The 22,776-nt window shown below is 39.3% G+C and overlaps 1 protein-coding gene across 1 annotated transcript in view; it reads right to left on the bottom strand.

Annotated features, from left to right (window-relative positions):
- The window catches only part of snx29 (sorting nexin 29), a 147,880-nt gene that overhangs the window by 16,260 nt on the left and 108,844 nt on the right, over positions 1–22,776 (bottom strand). The window contains exon 19 of the mRNA XM_085415884.1: positions 7,732–7,872. Coding sequence (XP_085272010.1) covers positions 7,732–7,872 — 141 coding nt within the window. The remainder of the gene's footprint in view (positions 1–7,731; positions 7,873–22,776) is intronic.

The following is a 22,776-nucleotide window of genomic DNA, read 5'->3' as shown; positions in this document are numbered from 1 at the left end:
ACTGGATCTTTTGTTATTGGAATTCTGCATTCTGCATCCTCTCACTGGACATCTACGCCGATCTGCCCCGATCGGGGATTATGAAATGGTCGTGTAATGACAGACGGAAAAGCTGAATATATAGCACACATATGTACACACAGCACAGCTAAATGTCACCTCCCAGAGAGACAGATAAGCAGGAGACAGGAGCTGCCAATGGAACAGAAGTGTAAAGTAGTCACATATGCGTCAGGGTCTCCACAAGTACTCTGTAAATTTGCTGCCAGCTTTTCGGTATTCAAGTCTGGAGGAGGGAAGGAAAAAAACTCTAAATAGATAGTCGGAACGACGGAATGTTGCCTGGCAACAGAAAAACTCATTTAGAAGTGAAAAGTAACTACACCCTACGGTATCAAACATTCTTACCCCCCTGAGATAAAATCAATGCCTTTGACCAAGACTTCGATCCTGCTTGAGAATCTCGAATTACTGTGTTTACAATGAAATAAATTCCTGCTGTGGTTTTTTCCCCCCTTTTAAAGAGAGAAAGGGCAGATTTAAGGACTTTATATGATAGAAGCCTCAGGCAATGCCGTTTTTTTCTCCCAGCAATTCGCATAGTTATTAGAAGCAACATTTAAACACAGTGCTTTGAAAGCATCTGGCACTTGGTGTCTATCAGGTATTTCCTGGAAAAGAAGGTTTTTCAGCACTACCTACTCAGGTGAAACAAAAAAAATTATCATAATGAGCTACCCTTAGTCATCACATTAAAGAAGAACATCAACCTGGGCTCTGATTTAGCCTGCAGTCCACTTGAATTAAGAGAAAGGACAGCAGTGGTACATGCTGGCAACAAAACAAGGTCAAAATGTTCCACAAAGTCAGCCCACACTGGACCACAGTGGGGCTGAAGAGGCTTCTCTCTTGATGCCTTGTTTAAACACTCTCAAAACTACGGGTCCGGATCATGAATAAAACATCGCATGTAATTCAAGAATGCCCATGCAAGACCTTCACAACGTCTCCTTTGTCATAATTAAAAGCATATAACATGCATATTGCATAATATGCGAGCACAACATACTAAGACTTGTTAATAATTCACTGTGTAGTTTCTGATTAATTAATCAGGCCGGCCTCGGCACTCTACTCACTTTTTGTCACCGTATGCATAGATGGGCCAACCGCCACCAAGGGCCATGCTACTTTCAGGAAACCTAAACAAACGTTGAATGATTGTGATCACTGTTCACACCCTTGAATTCACATCAGACTGTTTTAGCATTTTGTGCATTTTAATGTATCACACTGCTATAAATGAGTAAAGCTCATGACCTGGCTAATATCTGCTGCAGATTTGAGGTATGATCACCAAACCCAGCGTGACCCATAACTTCACAGCTGTATCTTAAAGATGTAGTTTTTATACATAAGCAAGGAGCTGAATACATTTGGCATCAACAGAGGTCATGGACAATATAAAGAGACCGCTTGCATGGTTTTAGTTGCAGGAGGAACACAGGATACTTAAAAATCACTTAAACCATTTGATGCCAGAGAAACACCACATCTCCCACCTACCCCATGCTGTAGGTGATTCAGTGCCATTAATCAGCAGCACACATGAAATCTGTGTACTCTGGTTCAAAGTTTCAGCTCTGTTGCACTTCTAATCATGCACAACAGTGGCTTCAGAGTACACTCCTTCACCTTTGAGTACACCTGTTTTTACTGCAACAAGGTAAGAATTAAAATCAGTGAATATAATCAAAAATTAAGCTTTTAAGGAGCTCTTAAGTTACACTTTAGAGATACTCTTAAAGCTTTTAATTGCCTTTCTAATAACCAGTGTAGTGCTGTGTGCATATCTTGACAGACTGTAGGATTAAAAGTGACTACCCACCTCTACTGCTCTCTTAGTACTTTGATAATGCTCAATGACCACAGGGGAACTATCCTACTATTAATGCCAGGGTACGTTTGAAACAAGCTACCCTGACAATTATCAGACCTGTTTTCTGACCTCATCTGCAGGAAAAGTTTTCATAGCTCTTCAAAGGGTGCAAACTTTAGGATAACTTTTCCTCAAAGGCATTCATGGGCTCGTGCTCATTTACGCTTCCAGAAATAACAGGCAAAGCATGTTGGTTTACTCGTTTCAGAAAATTCCCAAAACTGTGAAGGTGCTGAACCTCAGAAGTAAATCAGTTTACAGTTTATATCCTATAAAAGTACATATTTTGAACCTTCCTATGGAAAATATTTGTGAATTCCCTGCTGTAGAGAAACTATTTCACCCCTGGACTGTTTGAGCCCTGAAAAACAAACCAAAAAGAAAAAAAGATTTGGGGGTCTGATAATAATGTCTCTTTGATGTCATCACTCTGCCTCCTCTGTGCCTCAACATTAGCAGAAGGGAGGAGGAAGCTGACAGACATGAACAGGGAACACTTAGGCTGTAAGCGTGGGCTGGTCCCTGACAAATCAGCTGTTTAAAGGCTGTCATAAGCAGAGAGCGTGCATGTGTGTTACATCTTCTGTTTTACTTAGTTAAACAGCTGGACAGTCTCACCTAAAGCATATGCAGATGCAAGAGTGGGCGGTGGGGGTGTCGCATTAGCTCAATAACAGGACTGAAGAGACACAGAATGAAAACAAAGACTGATCAGGTCCAAACTAGCACTGACTTTGGGTGTTGACACTAAAGGTGAAGATACCATGAACAATATTAAAATCTCTAATGTTTGCCATAATCAACGATCTCTTGAAGACACCAAAAAACCTACTGCATTAGGTTTGCCTACTTTAACAGACTTTGAGTCAGAGTTATGCAACTTAAATGTAACAAGACTCCAGGATGTAATTACAGTCTTTATTTTGTTTATTCCTGGCCTCATCAATCCTGCGTTTCCTTGGGACCTTGTTAGAACAAAGACGCAAAGGTAGGACTTACATGTAAAAGCTTTAGAGTAATTAATTTAGTGAAGTAAGAGGCATTCATCAAGTAACCTTCTGTTATTCACTGTACAGTGAATCTTTAAAGTGATTATGTCAGAGAGTAATGACCCACCTGCAGCCTGACATTGGACAGGAAAAAGCCAGTGATCACATTTAAATGAGACAAAAAAAAAAAACAAAAAACCACATGATTTATGTGAGGCAGATGAAATTACATAAGTGGTCCAATCAGGGTGCTAGTTTAACTGCCCAAAAAGCCAGGCACATACTTGCACATGCAGGGTTAGCTGTTACATGATAGAAGTATGTATCAAAAACTCGTCCATAAGTTTCCCTGCAAACATAAATCCATAGCGTAGCTGATGTTCTTTGACAACTTCAGAAACGTGTCTCTCTGAAATGTCAGTCACGTGTGTGCATTTATGTGCGCTCTTGTTAACAGGCATGAAACAGAGAGTAGGAGCCATGTAATACAGTTAGTAAGGGGTGTGTATTCACCCAGTTCCTCTGTTACCTGATATTCACTGACAGCCGCTGTGTTTCATCCCTAACACAGCGAACCACAGCAGAGCGCATATTCACGGTGCAGATAAAGCGCTTTTGAAGGTCTTTCTCCTTCTCTCTCCCTTGCAACACACCAAGTACCCTATTCCTAACATTAACATTTCTCCATCATTAGCTGGATATAATGGTGTGAGGCTCTGTGTGTGTATGTATCAAAGTCCGCTTTGGATTTGCAAAGTGTGTCTGTGATGGTGGAACCCTTGAATGAGACTAAAAGCACAACAGACAATAGGAAAAACAGATGGACTGGCAGCGTTTGTGAATGCGCGTTTCAATCAAGTCCTGGCATTGTAAACAGACAGGAGACAAATTAAAGGACAAACTACAATACGCTGTCTTAGAGTAAGGTGCCTCCACGCGCATCCAAAACAGCTTTAATACACCTTGACATTAATTTTTCAGGCCTCTGGGGCTTGTCTGGAGGGCAAAGCATCTGTCTGCTAAATGCAAGGTGGTCTATTCAGTGCCCTATGGATAGGAGCACTGTTATGCTAGAATATATCATTCCCATCAGAATAGAAATGTTTCATTAGAGTATTAAAGTTCTAAACGTGAACTATAAAGGCCAAAATGCCCCCATCAGCATAAAGGACCAAGGATCTCCTCACTGTAGGAATGAAGTTCAGGTTTTTTTCTTCCATGCATGTGGCTTAGGACATTTAATCCCTCCATAGCCAATTGTTCTGGGAAAACAACTGTTTTTTAATAAAGTAAAACTACATATTCTGATAGCATTGAGTTAGGGTAATCACCAATAATGACACATGACTCAGAGGGGTAAATTATTATATGTCATCCCCAAGAAATGACACTGCAAAACATTTACATAATCTTTACATTTCAGCTAGATTTACAGCTTCCTTTAAGCCAGATGCTCTGACCACAGGACAGACAGCTACTTCACCTCACACCATATTAGGAGATTAAGCCCAATGTTTCTGCTAGCTAGCTGGATACTGATACATTTTATATGTACACATATTAAGCTCTTATCTATTAATTTGTTCTTTTTTTCATTAACCATAAATAAATACGGTTTAAATGCTGATTAATGCTACACATGTACCTATGAGGGGGTTAGACATAAGGCACATGACTTTTTATAGTAAGTCATGTGCCTTATGACAACTCCATGTAGAAAACTGTGCTACAGCTAAGCAAGCACATGATTGTACAGTCACACCAATCTCTGTTCAATATATGATTCATTTTATGATATATTTAACTTCAACTAGAACAAAATGTATCCAGAAGAAACATCTTTTTTCAGCTTACAGTATATTTTCTTATTTCAATTTGGAACTATTCAATCCAGGGTGTGAGTTTGAGTAAACGCGCTGATATACTCCATTCCTGTTTTCAAAAGCAGCCCTGCTCTGTACTTCACCTGAGGTCATCACTGATACAAAAACTACAAAGTACTCCCAGGGAGCCAGAAACAAACGCTCACTGGACTGAAATAACAGGGAAACTCAACACGGCAGGCCTGCTGCTTACTGATACAACCAGGTACACAGGAACAAATACACAATAAATACACAACTAAATGCCATATACAAACTACATGCACTTACTTTCGCACACATACGCACACATTTTGTTGTTTCTCTGCTTTGCTTGTACACAGAGACACAAACACTAACAACCACTTAATATTTATCATATTTTGAAGCGGTTCATCCCTCCGCCTGCTGCTGCATTTGATTTTAGTCAAGACCAAAGACTTTGAACTCTGTTTCCTCTCCCAACCTTTGTGCCTGGAACACCGGATTTTAGCATAAATGGTCAAATCAAATGAAATTTACAGACATAACAGAGGTCAAACAAAATGTAACTAATATGAAACAACTACATTTAATGCAAGCAAAAGGTCAAAGACTTTCAGATTTTGAATAAAAACAGAATATTATATATGCAAATCATTTAAACTGCATATCTGATTCAAAATAATCCAACGGCAACATAGAAAATGCTGGATTTGTGACTAAATAAAGGCTCATTTTAAATCAACAATGCCAGAAAACACTTTTTTTTTTTTAAAAAACTGGGCTGGGCACATGGTAATACGGGAATGAAGCCGTCTTGCATTCGTTGTTTTGCTTCATAATACACTTCTTTTAATGGGTAAGAAGTCTGGACTGCAGCCAGGCCAGTTTAGCACCTGCACTCTTTCACTGCTGTTGGAACACATTTAGAAACTAGGTTTGGCATTTCCTAAAAAACTCTGCCTAGATATGCAGTATATGTTGCTCCAAAAACTTCGGTGTTCATAAAATCTTCACACATATGAGAGTTACCGCACCGAGTCCAGTAACACCCTCCCTGGCGTTTGTGTGCCGATACCAACTGAGCCATTTCCTCTTTAGCCTAAAGGACTATGCTTTCACAATTTCTAGAAGTATTTTAACATTAGCGCGGTAACAGAGTGAGAAAGATCTGCTCTGACACAACTTTTTGGTTGCTGGTGTCAAATTCAAAATAATAAAATGGGGATAAAATCCAAGCATTGGAGTTCTGTAGTGTGTGAACCACTAATTCGTCTCTATGTCGATTCACAGTTGTTGAAAGAGAAACAAAAGCATTTCTACTCATGTGCTGCTTCCAATTAAATATAGGTAATAAACAATATGTAAGTCATTGCATTCTGTTTTTCTTGACATCTACCATCCGAACTTTTTTGGAAGCATGTGTTTCTCTTCGAGAAGAAAGTGGTGTCCCTGCTTTAAAACGTGCTCAGAGTGTAACAAAGCCTGGACTACTTTTTCTGTCATGATGGGCGACTTTCAGGAGATGGTAAAAACCAATAATTCACACAGACTGCACTGTAATGGGCTTTCAAAGAGCTTTCCAGAACACAATGACACCAACTGTCAAGGCCTTTGATAGACACGTGCACTTCCACATGATACCACATCACAATGTGAGACAGACACACACACACTGATGGCCTCCTGCTTCTTCTTACATATGCAGTGCCTGCAAACACAGCGTTCGGTCCGCTTTCTATCCATGAAAGTGCGCCGTCTTTGAAGGTGGGAAGTCACACCGCATCGTTTTGGCTGTGGCAGCACTAAATCCAACCAGCCACAGAATTGAGGTCAGAGCCAAATTATCCCCCAAAGGTTGTAGGCAGACAGTGGAGAACAGGATGAAGAAGAGTAAGGGAATGGTGCGATGAGGAGAAAGGTGGGGGCTCTCCAACCAGACAGAAGGGACACAAGCTTTGAGAACCCAGGCAAGCAGATGAAACCGGTAAAAGAGGAGGAGTGATAAACTGATGTGGTTGTTAAGGTTGCCTTTTTCCCCTCTACAGAGCTTACCATCTTAAAAGGCTCCAATCAGTTTTTACAGTCTGATATAAAATTTTATGAACATTATGCAAGGAAAGACCTCTTTTATGGGGTTTAATGCACAATATATTGAAATATATTTCAGTAGGAGTGCTTCCTATAATCAAATGAATTCGTTTGGGATTTTATTTGGATTCTCTGAAACAAAAAATACACATTTGTTTAAGAGGCCAAGAACACACTGCCTGTATTTCTTAACAGCAGCCGATCCACATCATACTGTATCATACTGCACTGACCACATCACACTTGTCTGTCACCTTTTCATATGACAGACAAACACAGTTTTCTGGATTTATAGTAAATATGCACTTTAATTGTTTATGATAAACAGCTGTTATTATTTGTACAGTTTTTATTGTCTTCTTCATTTTGGTTTAAGAATATTTTGGAGGGAGAAATGTCATGCTTCTGATATTTTTATATGCTTACACTTTAGCTCAGTTCAATTCACAAATTTTGAAGATTCATATTGACAGACATGTTTAGAGTTCAGTTTTTCTGGTTTGTTTTTTTTGCTTGCGATTCATTTGTTGCACGTTTCTCTGTGATTCTGCTGTGATGTGTTTCTGTAACAGGTTGTGTTGGGTTCTTCTGCGGCTCTGCTGTAATTGATTTTTTTGGTTGTTGCTTGGTATTATTTGTGTGTCTGTTTGCAGGATTATTGAAAAAGTTATGGACAGATGTGAACAACAGTTTTATCAGAGGCAACTTAGCAATGATTAACAATGTGAAACTGGACATTTCAGCTACCAAACAGCTTAGCAGGGACACACAATTCATCATTGCTGAAGTGGGTAAGTGAGAGACAGAGCGAGGGTTGAGGTGGCTGACAGTGAGACAAAGACACACATTAGATTTACTATCAGCTCACCTTGTTCCCTATGGCTTTCTTGGGTGGGAAGTTGAAGGTGTCCACCTGAGGAAACTGTGATCTCAGATGATTGTGGAGCTCCCTGAATTCGGTGTAACGCCTGTACACATTCCACTCATTGTCCAGGATGCGGATATACACCTGAAGACATGCAGACACATCACCATGGTTGTCATCAGTATCAACACAAAGATAAGTTAGATTAGCATGTCCTGATTTTCAAAAGTTCGATATACAGTTTAGGACCTCCATCTATAATTAAATCTAATTTCAGTTACAACACTATAATATGTAACCTAATTTCGATATTCTTGAAAATGTCAAACACACCAACGACCCGCTGTTATGCAACAGCCATTCTGCAGTTCACATATTGGTCATCAGGCTCTTGACGGTGCTTTACAATAACCCTTGTAAATGTGTATTTTCACTTACATATTGCAGCACATAACAGAAAGAGTCTATAGACGTAGCTGTGCAGTCACCATTTCTATGCGCCATTAGCTGCTTTATTCAGACTCACGAGAGATAGAGGGAGCAGAAAGAAAAGAAAAGATGAGCCTATTACAAGAAAGAGGGGGAGTCGGCTTCCATTTTCACAGCAGAAAACGACTGCACAGAGACAAAAGAGAGAGCAGAACAGCTTTTGAAAATTCAATTTTAAAGTGGCCTACCACAAAAAATACAGCTTTGATTCAAGTATATGAAAACAGAAACTGATTTAAAAATCCACCAAATGAACTTCAGCATAGCCCCCCCACTGCCAAGCAAATCAACAAACGCCCAAACTGTGGTTCAATAATGAACCGCGTCCCTTCAAACCCACATAATACTGAATGTGTCCATAATGGAAATCACGCTTTTATGTATAAAAGCTGTGATAGAGTACGTTAAAATGATAATGAACACTGAGGCAACCTTAAAAATGGAGAAACCCCGAGTAGAAACATCCACGCTGCAATGCTGTGCAAAAGTCTTGAGCCACCTCACATTTTCAAGTATTCTTCATATTTTCCTAGGAAAACTGGAAATGGGTTCAGTTTGTCATTGAAACGTGGAAAAACATACACAGAAGTAACAGCTTATCATGCAAAAACAGAGTTTGAATAATTTGAACACATTTATTTCTTTAACTAGTCTTCAGGAAGAGTTCTCCAGACTTCTTGGAGGACATTCAAAGCTACTTTGGATGTTGGCTGCCTTGTGTTCTGTTCTGTTGCGATGACTGTAGAAATGGAAACAAATTGTATCGTTGCAAGATGCTGCTAGTAACAAAAGACTAAAGATATCATTTAAAACTGTTTGTCTGTCACGTCTAGACAACACTGAATTATCCTTTGAGTTAGGTGCTATTTTTATGCTTAAATGATTTATAGGTCAGTGTTAAGTGGCTTAACTCTGAAAGACCTTCAGAAAATCTGGAGAACTACTGTTCATGACCACCACAGACTCCTTCAGAGCAGATATAAAGAAACGAAAACATTTTACAGAGTACTATACATTGATGGTTATCTTTAATGTAAACTTTGTATTTACATAACTCAGCTTACTAACTCTAGGTCTGTGATTAGCAGACTGATTTACAGCTACAGGAAATCTTTCTACATTTTGTTCATGTCGGCCTCAAAGGTGGTTTGACAGACAAAGGAGGGAGCAGATAATGACAGAATTTTTTTACTTTGAGGCAACATTTGCTTTACACCACTGAACTTTTGTCAGCATGGATGCTACCGTGCAGTCTAGACTACATAACAAACATAAGAAAATGTGGCACTTTTGACAGCCATTAAGAGCAAACCAGCAGCTGAAGCTCTCCAGAATGTTTCATGGTGAATATCTCAGCAACAGTAATAGGCAGGTCTAGACAGGGTTAAAGTTATAAAGGTAAACTTTAACTAAAACCGCATGATTGTTTAAAAATAGCATTTAATTCATTACAAAAGATATAAATGATAAATATCACACTATGACTCCATCTCCTTCACTTTGTTAATTGATTTCATCTACAGCACAATCACTGACTAGTGTGATAATATGCTTACAAAAAATATGAATTTAATACATTGTATCCCCAATAAAAACTAGTTGGTCAAGGTTCTGTTTAAGCAGCTTGTTGTGTGGAGAGCAGCCGTGCACAAGCAACGACCTAAATCTGGTAAGTGACAGTGGTTCATGACAAGATGGAAGAAGACAAGGCCACTAATGGACCGAAGACCTGTCATCTCAGCACTTCACATCTGACCTACAGAAGCACATTTAAGTTTCCACCAACTTCACTTTTGCAAGTTCAGAGAAGCACTGCCCCGATACAGTACGGTCTAATTGTGTGTGTGCGTTGATCAAAGTGGATGATGGAGACTCAGCTGACAAAACTGGGGCATGATGACGTCCTTATTCAAGACACGTTAAAGCTGCTTTGACGTTGTACAGGTCTTCTTTTTGTTTACGGTAGATATTCTGACAGCTGATGGGAAAAACACAGGTGTAATTAATCGCACATCAACAACAACAGCTACTCTGCATTAGATGAGCTAGTTTCTAGTACCTGCTCACTGTCACTACTTTTGCTGACATAATGTGTTCAAGTATAGAAGTTCAAGTACGCATTGATTCTAACACATACATGTTGGAAAATGAGTGAAGAATACAAACGACTTAAACTGTGCTTTGAGCACACCCAACATATCGGGTGTCCTAGCCCAGCTTTCTCAGCATGACCGCTTTCCTTACACAATAACCTCATAAATATTAGAGGTGGGGAACTAATACAACTAACAGGGCTGAGCATGTAACCCATATCATGCGAGATGATTGCAGGCCCTACTTTCTCTCCCACTTTTCCTGTCCACTTTCAAACTGTGAAATATAAGAGAATCTTCTAGCCACATGCAATATTTTAGTTTCACATGCTTAATTGGCTTGCAGTTTTCTCCTCCTAGAACTGGTGTGAAAGTCTAATGAGGTTTTAGGTCATATTTTTGCAGAAATAGAGACATTCTCAAACTTTTTCACCAACTGTATTGTCACGTCTGAACCACAACAGCTGCATTAGCAACAATAAGACGACAGAATCTGTGCAGTTTCTCAGCCATCACATGGCTCCTTACATATGGCTGTGTGAAGCTTAATCCACTTTACAGCGTCTCATTGGCATACTTATTTATGGCAACGCATTAGCCTTTGCACACAGCTACCAGCTCCTTTCCCTTGACAGGTCACAAATCTCTCTCATTATCTCCAACAAAGATCTTGGCACCATCTAAATTGTATCCCTAATGTTTGAGCACTGGTGGTTTGATATCTCCAATAAAACCAGTTTTCAAACAGTGACGTGGCCTTTAATGATGATTCAGATAGACCTTGTGGAAGAGAGTTGATGGGTTTGCGCTGTTCCTGAAAGCTTAACTGTGATGGACGCAGTCCTATTGTCAGTATTTGAATGGCTTAAAAGAATATCTGAGAAAACTTAATAATACGCTTAATAAAAATACGCCCTCAGCGGGTCAACACAAAAAGGAAAGAAAAAGCATTTGGCTGCAAAAGCATAAGAAAGACTTTTTTGTTAGTACTAAAATCCATTCGGTGTGCTGAATATACCAACAAAATTAACTCAGTTACCTCAGTATTAAACTCCCAGCTTTGAGCTTCTGCCTTGAGAAACAGGCTAAAAAGTGCGAGCATTATTCATAATTCTTAACACAACCATAACTTCACATCTTTGCGTACTCTCACTGGTGCAGGTAGAGAAAGTTCCCTGTTTATGCCTGGAATTCCCACTTTTTGGGAACTATATGCACTTGAAACACATTTTTCTCTGGACAGATGCTAATTTTTTAGAAATTATTATTCGTACACAAATATATTAGCATTTTTTTTTCAAGTTTGCTGCCATTATCCTGTGTACTTTAAGGTTGTGTTTAATTCACATAAATAACTTGTGTTACTTATTTATCTAATTTTCAAATCAAGAGCAGTTCGTCTACAGAAAGTGTGAACACTGCTGATGGTTAACGGTGTTCTCACAGCTGTTTAGACTCTTTTTAACATTCACCACAAGCGTGGTCACTGCTAAACAACTTTCACTATGCTTATATAGTGAATCTCGCTGTGCACTGTATTTTTCCAGAACATTTGTATGTCAAAAGGCTGCCATGTGCTTCCATTTATTCATTAGCATCCCCTTTAACAGACACCTCAGTGACTGAAAGCTGGTCTGAGGTCCCCATAAGTCCACATATCCACAAAAACGTATTCAAAGTTTCTTACAACGTAAATTATCTAGAACATCCAAACAGCACACAGTGACAGAACCATTTCCGCAGTTTATCCAGAGTAGCTGACAGCCGAACATCTTCCTGTGAAAACGAGCCCTTGTATACTATGAAAACCCTTCGGAAACAAAGATCTGAAACAAAGTCTGTGAACAGATAATTGCAGCTATTTCTTTCCTTGACATTTAACTGGATCTTTAGCCTGAGGGTATTCCAACAAGCAGGTTGAAATGGGAGTAACTGTGAGCACAGCTAAGAAATGCAGAAAGTGCGGATGATAATTGATGTATTTCTCCATCTTATATCTTCCAGCACCACAGGAGACCCACAGAGAAAGCCCTGTTGCTCAATTTCCAGTTTTAACAATATGCAACTACAGGGCACAGAGACAAGATGGCTAATTATGGCTTTCATTCAATGTCTGACATCATGAATATCACTGTTTTTTGGAGGCAGCTTAAGCGGCTCACACTTAAGCTCTGAAAGATGGACATAGCCACCCTGACATCACTCGTAGGATAAGTCTCAAAGTGAAGCCTTGAGCTGGTGGTTGTGGTCATCTTGGTGTACTAAGACCAGATGTGATGGGCTAAGGACAGGTGGATCTGACAGTAGAGGTGACATGTACAAAATGAACATGCTATCATTACTTACTCATTAACTCAACACTAGTACTTGAGGTCATACACCCAACTAAGACAGCGTTTGCTAAGGTCGTACATCAAAGGTGCCAAACTTTTAAAGTCTGTTTTTCCAATAAAACACTTTAAAAAGAGGTTTAAGGCATTTCTGCATCCTTTTCACATTTCAGACCCAGAACCTCCATCGATCTGTAATAACGTGGCCTCTGCAAACATACAATTTACAATAGCTTTGAGCAAAAACAGATGTAACAAAGACGTTGAAAAAAACAAACAAACAAAAGTGCTTTAATTAAAAAACAAGTACCTGCAAGCTACACGGTTACTGTATGAATTAATGATAAATTTACAAAATAAACAACTAAAGAGGAAACAAATCTTTTGAAGCCTCAGAAAGACACAACAGACACCTGACTGTCATGAAATATTTGTGGATGTATGTTTGTTGAGAAGGGGAGAATAAGAGGTTTGCTCAAACCAAAGGAAAAGCAGCAGAGTTTCATATTATCACCAGTCTCTTGCAGGCCTAACCAGCTGCCCAATTAGGCAGAAAATAGAATCCATTTGGAGGCTTTAGAAGGGAGAAGAGCAGCGAAGGACCATGGAGAAAAGAGGAGTAATGTGCCCTTCCCCCATCTAGGTTAGCAATATAATCTGGTCTCTTCGGCCCAGACTGAAAGTCCAGACTATTGGGTGGACTGGCATTCATGGTCCCCAGAGGATGGCTTGTAATGTTTTTCTTGATTCCTTAACCCAGAGGTATCAAAGATAAGCCTCGGGGGTCATACTCAGCCAGACAAAGACTCCAACCCCGTCCACACTGCTCTTCTTCATGTTTTCCAACATAAGGTCAAAGCAGGCTGTATCTGGCCCACGATGTAAAATGATTTTGACATCCTGCCCTAATCTTTCCAGCTGAAATAATTATGAGGTTCGCACATCTTTGGTTTTGTGCAAAATATCTCAATAATGTACTCTATTGACTACTAAACAAAAGGATGTTTGTATCACCTTCATAAGTTAAAATGACAAGATGAACTCAAAGCACCACCTCCCAAAGGTAGCTGGTAAAATTTGGTCTATCAACAGAGGCCAATGAAAGTTTCTACGAATGGAGACGGGTCTCTCCACTATATGAACGCATAAACTTGCAGAAAGTTCATATTTCTATTATGTTTGCCACATCCTTTTCCAGGACGGTTGGTCACTGTGATTAGTTTCTTTCAATTTTTTAAAAGACACGTAATTATAAAGTAAGCACAACTAACTGTTCTTGAGCCAGTTTTAATTCAGTTAAAATTTGAAAACAGGTTAATCGGAAATGAAAACTCATAAGTAATGACAATTTAAACAGCCATAATTCAAAAAACAAAGAGATCATATAATAAGACAGAACCATTTATGAATCTGTGTTACTTGTTTATCTAAAAAAGGATCAAAGAAGAAGCAAAAACAAACAGAAGGTAGTGAATGGCTGATTATTGTCTTTGAATGCAGCAAAGGCGTTTGTTTTGGAGCGCTGGCATCCTGCAGAATTAGACGCTGAAATAACAAATCAGATGAGGAAGAGATAAGGAGGAGGTGAAGGGGAGGTAGATGAATGTTGGTGAAAGATTAGAGAGGAGGAGGAGGAGGAGGAACTAAAGATGTTCAGGACAAGGGGCAACTACATTTAGACAACTACGAAAACAAAAATCAAGAAACAAGGAAACAGACGCAGGACCAGGGAAAAAAATGGTGACGATTAAGAGAGGACGGAGGTGTGTGGATGGAAAATAAACTATGCATCTCTTTGATGAGTGTGTTTGCTTTTAACCTGTTTAGACCAGATGTGACATGTTTGTATTAAACGATCCGATCACACAATCAAATGGGGAAATTAAGGTTTGACTGAATGATTGATGAATGACCCGGAAAGCAATGGGTGGTGAGAAAATTAATAAGAGATTTTATTTACCTGGTTTTTTAAAACTAGTTTTGTTGATTTGGGTTTCATTTAAACATGGCCATTTCATTGATGGAAAAAATGCATGAATTACTGCCAAACAAGCCAACGCTCTCCTCACCTTTAGCACCCAGTTGTTCTGGGTGCAAATCAATCCAGAATGCTTAACGTGAGTCAGGAAACACTGCAGAGGATGCTACAGTGTAGAAAGCTGCTATCTCAAAGACCAACAGCCTGCTGTGTACACTTTATATTCATTTGCATGGATTAACTGATGAAGCAAAGCACCTTTGCTGCCTCAGTGAGAAAAGTCAACAGGAGATAACTTGAAAAACTGGAAGGAGCTCGTATATATTTGCAACTGACATAAAGATTGAGGGGAAACAAGTTTTCATACAATATTGAAAATATTCCTAGAATTCTTATTTGCGGTGCACACATCAATAAGCCACTATTGTGTTGCTCCCATTAGCTGGTAATATGTGACAAAGCCAGTGTTTCATGTAGGATTCTTCTCATTAAAATATAATAACTGAAACTAAAGGCGCCTGCACAGGGAAGGCTTTTCCACCGATTTTACCAAGTACCTGAGCTTCTCTTGCATCTCTGTTTGAAGCAACTCTGGAAAAGGAAAAAGGGGGTTTATATTAAACAGTTCTGTTTTCTATTTATCTGTCACATCACTCGACAAATCAAAGACACAAACACATTTCCATCTGCTACAGAGCATATTGATGCTTTAGGAAAACTAAATTACCTAAGCTAAAACTTGTTGGATTGCAGCATCTGCAACCTAATCAAACTGCATGTGGAGCCCACGCAAACACGAGGAGAACATACAAAGTCCATACAGAACTAGTCAGATGGTGGAGTTGAACTCAGGACTTTCTTGTAGTGAGGCAAGAGTGCCAACCACTATTCCACAGTGCTTTTGATGACTAAAATATAAAAGTTGCCGTCTTTTTTTCTACTGACAGTTGCTCCAAACACTTTACAAAGCATCTTAGTTTCCTTAACATCAAATGCAAAATTTCTGTTGCATTTTCATGAGAAACAGGGAGCACAGAAGCTAGTTGTACAGTTCCCTGATCAAATGTTTGCATTTAACCTTACTGCACAAGCAGATTAGTTGGGATTGAATCACTTCCAACTCATCCTGCCACGAGTCTCGTTTATATTCGCTGACCAAAGTCGCCGTACATTACATCAGTTTTTGTGCTCGTACATTCGTTTTTATTTAGTTATCGTCGTGTTTCTGTCAGGAAACAAAGGTTGTTGACAAAAAGTATGACGAAACTTACACTGATGGCACAAAGCAGCTTAAAAAGTTGTAGACTTTTAACTCAGAATAGCCATCTCAAGCAACACATGAAAGCAGGGAGAGTGAATCAAACGAGGTAAAGCTGTGGGTCCTAAAACAAAGAGAACGAGTTCAAAGGTTTATAAAGCCTTCATAAAGCACAGAGCTGACAAGGGCAATGACCGGCGACCATTCTCTCTATTTATCATCAGGAACAACCCCTTTCACAAGTGGTCCTGTGATCTATTATTCATATAGAAAATTGGATCGTAGCAGCTTGAAAACAGCATGAGCCAAGATTTAAGGAGGCCTAATCATCTGTGACAAAAGCAGTAACCTCAGAGCTGAAAAATAAAGGCACAACACAAGAACCAAAAACTGCAGTTTCCAGTATCCAAAAAAAGTCAACCCTGATTAAACTCTTCAAACGGATATCTGCATGAGGAAGGGCACACAGTCTGTGTTCTTTGGTACTTTCTTCTGATCTGGGTTAAAAAACAAACAGTAAATATGCTATAATGTGTAATTAGGTGCTAATGGAGCTTTGCTTCCATTCTGGTTTCCACCTGGAGACCACATGTAGTATTGAGTTTTATTAACTCATTCACTGCCAGCCATTTTCAAATCAGGTAACTCCCCACTGCCAGGGTTTTTGAGCATTTTTACTCATTTTTGAAGAGCCACAGAAAACTGTGTGTTATGATCATATAAACGCTGAACCTACCAAAATGAAGAACAGACTCTCTTCTTTCATCCAAAAAAAAAAAAAAAGCTTGTTTCTACCATTTTCCATTCTTTAGTAATCAGCTGTAGAAGAGAGGTGGGTTCCACCAAAAATGCCTGTTTTGACCAAAAAAAGGGAGAAAACGAGCTTTTTGTGAAAAATACATTTCAAGCAGAAAAGTGCCTTTGACACTAATATTTCTTGCTTTGTGACACCTCTAACATATAAAATAGTTTTTCACTTCTATAAAACAGAAATAACACTGAGAAAGGTTATGTTTTATCAAAACTATTTATTTACAAATATATGAAAAAATAAAATTCACTGACAAGCTGCCCGAGGTTGTATTCTGGCCCCTCCCATTGAAAAACGTAATTGACGTCTATAGACGTCAATGGCAGTGAATGAGTTAATAACTCAGGATTATCAGGACAAAAGCTGCGACCAAAAACTAGCAGAGAAAAAAGCATAAGTGTAACATATACAAAGACAACATAAGCAGGACTTATATGAATACAGTTTTTACATGTTGAGATGATATCAGTCCACTAATTAGAGCAGATTAAATCCATCGCTGAATATGAGCAAGGTCTAATTCTGTGCTCTCGCTGGTATTACCTTTCATCCTGGAAGTGGAAAATAAACCTCCTGGTTTTGTGTTACAGTGGGTGGACAGCTACATTAATTGACTTCAACAGTAAATTGCATCATAGCACAAACTTTTGCCTAGTAACATATGCAAGACAGAGTCGAATCATCTCATCTTTCATTTGTATGTATACTCTGTATTCTTCTTCTTAATCTATACAGTCTGACATGTCCTGTACTTATGGATGCGCCTTGCTAGCCAAGCTAAAACTGCACAAACAAAACTGAAACAAAACATTCAAAATGAAATCAAAACGGATGACACGAAAAGCAAGTAATAACACATGACAATGCCTCAGTGTGGTCTGTAATAAGGTGGTAAAACTCTTGCTATCATCATAAACGTAACCTAAGACTCGTAAGGCCTATAGGAATTATTCCACCGTGTTTTCCAGTCCGAATTGATCTATTCCTAACACAGAACAGCCATCGACACGTCAGACATGGAGCTTTTTAATCACCAGAGCAATCAGCTAAAGTTCTTTCTCGAAAACCGGCAGGTGGTAACCAGATATGAGCACTCAACAGTTGTTGGAAAAAACTGTTGGAAACTACCCAGGAGAAACTGAGTGACGCCACAGCAGGAGGAAAATGGGACATGCCGCAGCTATTATCGCCATCTTTTTATCACAATTGCTTCCCTTACGCTGTTCTCTTCATCTCCCACTTCCTTCACCTGTCAGCGCTCTCCCTCCCACTCTTCGTATTTGTGTGTCCCACACCACCACCACCACTCCTCACTCACACACATACACATACACTCGCATGAACAAATGAGTCACTGACAGTTTGTGAGAAAGGGTTTTCAGCATAGTAAGGAAGTCAGAGATCAAGTGATTGAAGGATAGGCCACGCAGTGGATGATGCAGTGCAAATTAGAGCTGAATGAGACAAAAAAAGAGGGGAGGGGAAAGAGGAGTATCAGGAAAATGGAGCCAAGAGGAAGCGGCAGACAACTGGAGACACAAATAAATGTGTAAATATAAATTGAGGTTATCAGGGGAGAAGAAAGCAGGGAGATGAGGCAGTCTGACAAATTATGTTCCAGCTCAGAGATCTAATCAGATATCTGGAGGCTAAAGCAGAGATTACCACATTCCCTTCTGACTCCTTCCACCAAACGACGTCACCATCCAAATCCTTCCATCAGTCCAACCTCCCCATCACCCTCAGGGAGAAAGTTCCCAGCCCCCCACATCCCATTTCCACCTGCAAAGACACACTTTGAAGTGTTTATTGGCGGGTAGGTCACTGATCAAGTGCCGCAGCAGGGCTTAGCCCATACTGCTGGGTGCCTTTCAAGAGCTCAGTGTTGCTTTGCTATGTTTATAAGGGTTAAATCCAGAAACAGGTGCTGTGCAAGCCAAACAGTAAGAGGTGTATGATAAGATAAAATAAAATAAAATAAAAATTCAGCCTATTCTGAACTGCCTTCATAAAGCAGTGTGTGGATTGATCTTTGCAAATAAAAGTGCAACAATATCTTTGTGAGATACAATATCTTTTGTTTGGACAGTTTTAGCAAGGAGGAAACTCCATCCTATAGTTTCTCCTGCAAATGACGCTACCCACAGGCACAGCTAGAGGTAAATCTCCTTCATGGGGGCTTGCAGTTATGATAAATAACGTTTAGTGCAGATAAAACTGAATCGAATAAAACTGCAAGTTGAGAAAATTAATCATCCTAATTCGTTACACCAGAAACCTTTTGCCTTTCCCATCTAAAGATATTTGTACAGGCTCTAGTTGAGGCGAACTGGTAATTCCAGTTTTACTCTTTTCCTATGCATTATGCAGGTGTTGCATTTTCTGTTCTCCCCCTCAAGTCAGAAGGTCACAGCCTCATCCCTACTCCTGCCAATGCCCGTGTCCTTCCACAGAAATGCATTTTATTTAAGTACTATTGAATGAGACACTGAAGCTCAACCTCCCCACTGTGAAATGCTCTGGATAAGAGCACTAACTTAAGTGCCTAAAATGGAAATGTAATGTAAATTACACTGATGCTGAAATTGATGAGGTGCCTGTGCTGCAGTGTACAGCAGCAAAAGCAGCCTCTGCGTCTTCCCGAGGGTGTTTAATCTATGACTGATGGATGTAAGACGAAGACAACGATTGTAATTATCATCATCATCTTTGTAAAACATTCATCATTACCATCATCAACATAACCGTTATCTCGCTCTTTCACCAACCAGCCATTATCATAACCATAATCACTCACGTGCACATCCATACAGAGTCCAATACGTGTGTGTGTGTGACAATACACACACACAAAAAAATCCTGCAAGCTCATGATCAGCGATATTCATGTGTCTTTAAATGCAACACCAACAAACATGCACAGCTATCTGCACATGCTCAAAGATCACATTTAATACATATGGATGTACTATCTCATCTGCACAGGGAAAGCAGTCCAGCAATGCAGATTAAGCCTCCGGCTAATCAGAGCTGCTCACGTGGAGCAGGTCTGGATGTAGGGCATGCCGGCTCAGTAGCCATGAGTCTTCCTAGCTATATCCAGTGGATAACACAGAAATTAAAGGTGTTAACACAGTTCCCAGTTTGCATGTCTCTGGGGGATAGCAGTCCATTGAAGGCAGCTGTGCACACATCTGAAAGAGTTTCAAGGACGTATCAAAGATTCACAGATGCGCTGATTTATATAGTTTATATACATTAAAGTCTTTGAGAGAAGCAAGTTAAACAAGGTTTATGTAACTGCTATTTCTGTAATTGAGACTCTGCTTGAACAGGCTTGAAGATGAGCATACACAAAGTAGATAATAACAAATATAATTAATGAACTTTAATGAACTGCAGTAAAATTAATGGACTTAATGATAATTACATATTACTTTTAGAGATGCATCCCTTGTAATCAGATTAACAGTCGATGTGGTCAGTTAACTAACAACCGTAATCTGTAATTTATCACCATCAACAGTATTTTCTGGGATCATTTTTAAGCATTTTCTGGCCTTTGTTACAGTTTAAAGTGGACTTGAAAGCTGAGAGAGAGCAGGGGGAAGACACAGGGCTGGAGCAGATGGCAGCATGGAAACGGTATCATCACTTTAACTTAGCTTTGAGTGCACTACAAAGCTATGGAACGCCAGGACTGCCATAATGAATTAATTAAATACACCATTAAATAATTAATTAAATGTGGCAATAATTAATTAAAATTGGAATTAATTAATTAAATAAATAGTTATGACACATGTAATTAATTAATTATTGACACATTTAATTAATTATTTATGTATTTCACATTTTAATTAATTATTGACACATGTAATTAATTAATTATTGACACATTTAATTAATTATTTATGTATTTCACATTTTAATTAATTATTGACACATTTAATTAATTATTGACACATTTAATTAATTATTTAATGATATATTTATTTATTTCATTTTGGCAGTCATGGCGCCTGGCTCTCGTCATGAAATAATTTTATCTGTCAGCCTCACCCATCAAACTCAGGGGGCGGGGTTAACGCTGCCCATGCAGCTTCTCTAACATTTGATTGGTTGCCGTGCAAAGTAAGTCAAAACAGGTCGATCCTAGAAAATCGATTGCTTGTGTAGACTTGGGGCAGCCAGTTATCCCAGAATGCAGATCAAATCACAAGCAGCAATGGTGGTGGTGTAGTTTTAAAATACCCCGTTTTTCTGTCACCAGCTACACTTTTAACAGTGTTTTAGCCGCGAATGTCGCGACGTATGTCTGGTCAGGTTGTCAACATAGAACATGTTTGCAAAAGTGCTCAGATGTTTTCAGAGATTTCACTAGCTCTGCTAACAGTTAGCATGCAGAGCACCGAGGGGGTTACGTTAACCGGTTTGTTTACATATTCCACTCTCCGTGTTCCACATGTTGCATTCGCAGATTCTCATTTTCACCGAACGATCGTCTCTTTCCGCCTGGTCTTGTGTCTCTGTGCTTCTGTAACATAAAGAACGAGCTGACATTTTTCTCACGAAACCAGCGATCAGCTCAACAGACCCTCAGTTTACCTGCATGCATCCTCCTCCTCATCTGTCAGCTGTTTAACACCTGCTGCTAATTCAAGAAACACGCCTACGTTACCTGGTGATAGTCACAGTTTAACTGGGCAGCCGGTGCTCGATATAACGCAATGTCAGCGCATTTTTCTGCACAAGATAAGTAAATATAGTATTTTCCCCGAGCGCAGAGCTGCTGGAGCTCGTTTCCTTACAGAGCACTTTATAGGCGAACAGCTTTATCAGCGGCTGATGTCCAATCACCAGCACACAGCTTTCAAACCTCAGCTGAGTTTTAACTCTCAGTGGTTAAACGCTGGACTTCATTCACTCAGGTTCTGTCTGTCGGGTCACGTTTACTTCGCTGTTTTATTTACAACTGAGCAAATCGGTTTGGCTGAGGTTAAAGTTACGTTTCATAACTGCATAGTTTCACAGACGTTTAACGGTTCACTGGCACATGTGTTAGACTGAACTATCATCTAAATATCATCTGTTTTTTAATAGTTATTCAACTGTATTCTAAGCACCAGCTGTCTGTTAGAATGTGATTTTTTCTCTCTCTCTGTTGGCAGAGGTATAAAAATGCGCAGGAAAATCTGACATGCATGGCGAACTTCACCGACGATATTTAGGGAGGAATAAACACACATCAAACATAAATGAACCATTTGTCTGTCTCCATAATTGAGAGAATTTTCTCTTCTTATGTCAACACTCTCTCTCTTTTTTTTTTCTTTTTTTTTTGCTTTTTCGGTCATGTTATGTTTACCTGTCAAAGGCTTGTTACAAACTATGAAACACATTGTGCAGACTTCTGGATGTTAGAAGAAAACTAATACTGCTCATGAATGAGACTAAAGGCAGGAAGGTGTCCTTTAAAACTAAACATGTTAATAGGACCTCCCTGTTTATATCATAGTTTATGATATAGCACGTGTATTTCAGTAATAGCCTGCTGAGGCCACTATACGTGCTGGCCTCATATCAAATGTGAAGGCAGACTGAGTCTATGTTTGACGTTTTTTATATCTAATCTTCCTTTTCAAACATTTAAACAGCAGCGAGTCTGCAGCTGAGGGAATACAAATTCAAATTGTCGGAACAGGTTTGCTCGTTTCTTGGATTCATTTGGTGATTTATTAAATGTATAACTGTTATTCTAATCTGCTGCTGAGTCTCTTACACTTTTCTTTATGCTGTATATTTTCACGTCTCTGGAATAGTTGGCAGTTAGATAGTCAGCTGGGAAACTTTGTGTTAACTCATGGAGCTGAGGATATCGTGGATATGCTGACCTCGCTGTGTGGTGTACAGAGCGAGGTCAGCATGATTAATATTCACAATAAAAATATTAGCCGAACATCATGAAGTCTGTATATGTTTCATAGTGTCGAACAACCTTTGTACAGTTAAAGCCAGCAGTTACTACATGACGGAAACACCAACGTTATCTCTTTTATGCGTTTATACACAGGTCACGCTGATTACTG

This window comes from Rhamphochromis longiceps, linkage group LG8, assembly GCF_057381845.1.
Source record: "Rhamphochromis longiceps isolate RC_006_pf linkage group LG8, R_longiceps_female_GT1.1, whole genome shotgun sequence".
NCBI lineage: Eukaryota > Metazoa > Chordata > Actinopteri > Cichliformes > Cichlidae > Rhamphochromis > Rhamphochromis longiceps.
This window is presented reverse-complemented; position numbering and strand designations above follow the sequence as displayed.